Source organism: Chaetura pelagica, unplaced genomic scaffold (genome assembly GCF_000747805.2).
Source record: "Chaetura pelagica isolate M959 unplaced genomic scaffold, ChaPel_1.0 scaffold1040, whole genome shotgun sequence".
In the NCBI taxonomy this organism is placed as follows: domain Eukaryota; kingdom Metazoa; phylum Chordata; class Aves; order Apodiformes; family Apodidae; genus Chaetura; species Chaetura pelagica.
This window is the reverse complement of record NW_009951681.1, coordinates 24,624-26,579: the sequence shown is the minus strand read 5'-3', so window position 1 is coordinate 26,579 and position 1,956 is coordinate 24,624. Positions and strand designations below refer to the sequence as shown.

Below are 1,956 nucleotides of genomic sequence, written 5' to 3'. Positions count from 1 at the left end.
CATCCCAGATGTCCCCTCGCCACGTGTCCCCAGCCCAATTGTCCCCATCCCAGGTGTCCCCATCCCTTGTGTCCCCACCCTCGGTGTCCCCAACCCCTGGTGTCCCCATCCCAGATGTCCCCTCGCCACGTGTCCCCAGCCCAATTGTCCCCATCCCAGGTGTCCCCATCCCTTGTGTCCCCACCCTCGGTGTCCCCAACCCCTGGTGTCCCCATCCCAGATGTCCCCTCGCCACGTGTCCCCAGCCCAATTGTCCCCATCCCAGGTGTCCCCATCCCGGGTGTCCCCATCCCTCGTGTCCCCAACCCCTAGTGTCCTCAACCCCTGGTGTCCCCACACCAAGCAACCCAACGCTATGTGTCCCCCACCCTAGCTGTCCCCTTGCCAGGTGTCCCCATAACAAGCACCTCCGTGCCAAGAGTCCCCACACCCAGTGACCCATCCCAGGTGTCCCCATGCCAAACGTCTCCATACCTTGTCCCCAAGCCAGGTGTTCCCATGCCAAGTGTCCCCATACCAAGTGACCCAACACCAGGTGCCCCCATGCCAAACATCTCCATACCTTGTCCCCAAGCCAGGTGTCCCCATGCCAGGCATCTCCATACCTTGTCCCCAAGGTGTTCCCAGAGCCCCGAAGAGTCTCAGACCCCCCTCAGTCTCTGTGGGTCCTCAGGCCGGGGGACACCAGTGTCACCCAGCACTGAGCAGTGACAAAGAGTGGGAGAGGGCAGTGGGGAACCCCACGGGGAAATCTGGGGGGGGACCAGGCTGGCCTGGATGGAAACGGGCATGAGCAGGGGACACTTCAGACGTGTCCCCATCCCAGGTGTCCCCATCCCGGGTGTCCCCATCCCTCGTGTCCCCAACCCCTAGTGTCCTCAACCCCTGGTGTCCCCACACCAAGCAACCCAACGCTATGTGTCCCCCACCCTAGCTGTCCCCTTGCCAGGTGTCCCCATAACAAGCACCTCCGTGCCAAGAGTCCCCACACCCAGTGACCCATCCCAGGTGTCCCCATGCCAAACGTCTCCATACCTTGTCCCCAAGCCAGGTGTTCCCATGCCAAGTGTCCCCATACCAAGTGACCCAACACCAGGTGCCCCCATGCCAAACATCTCCATACCTTGTCCCCAAGCCAGGTGTCCCCATGCCAGGTATCTCCATACCTTGTCCCCAAGCCAGGTGTCCCCATGCCAGGTATCTCCATACCTTGTCCCCAAGCCAGGTGTCCCCATGCCAGGTATCTCCATACCTTGTCCCCAAGCCAGGTGTCCCCATGCCAGGCATCTCCATACCTTGTCCCCAAGGTGTTCCCAGAGCCCCGAAAAGTCTCAGACCCCCCTCAGTCTCTGTGGGTCCTCAGGCCGGGGGACACCAGTGTCACCCAGCACTGAGCAGTGACAAAGAGTGGGAGAGGGCAGTGGGGAACCCCACGGGGAAATCTGGGGGGGGACCAGGCTGGCCTGGATGGAAACGGGCATGAGCAGGGGACACTTCAGAGTGTGACACAGGACACAGTGTGTAGTGGCACCAAGTGACCGTGTTTAATGTGCTCTTGTGGGGTGGGGTAAGGACCATGTGCCAGGTGGGGTGGGTACAGGGACATGGGACAGGCTGAGCCAGGTGGGAAGAGGCTGGAGGCCCTGGGAGGGAGGATCATGGGGGGGATGGGGGCCTCTGGGACTTGGATGGGGACAGAGGTCATTGGGATGGGACGGCAGGATGGGGACGGGGACCATTCAGCCAGGGACACCAGTCTCCCTGCCTCAGTTTCCCCAGGAGAGCTCATCTCAGCTGGGGACAGAGTGGCAGGGAGGGAGGTGACATGCCCAGGCACTTGGGGTGACACCAAACCCCTCCCTTAGGGGTCTGCCCAGTCCCCCTTGGGGTCACAGCCCGTGTCCCCGTCCCGGAGGACAGCAGCCACCTCCTGTCCCCGGTGGCGGGGGGGGGCTG

The 1,956-nt window shown here is 62.7% G+C and overlaps 1 protein-coding gene across 1 annotated transcript in view; it reads right to left on the bottom strand.

The window, feature by feature from the left end:
* Positions 1 to 1,192, bottom strand: part of LOC104391803 (perilipin-3-like) — an 8,074-nt gene extending 6,882 nt beyond the window's left edge. The window contains exon 1 of the mRNA XM_010001513.1: positions 1,124 to 1,192. Coding sequence (XP_009999815.1) covers positions 1,124 to 1,192 — 69 coding nt within the window. The remainder of the gene's footprint in view (positions 1 to 1,123) is intronic.
* Between the last annotated feature and the right edge of the window lie 764 nt (positions 1,193 to 1,956).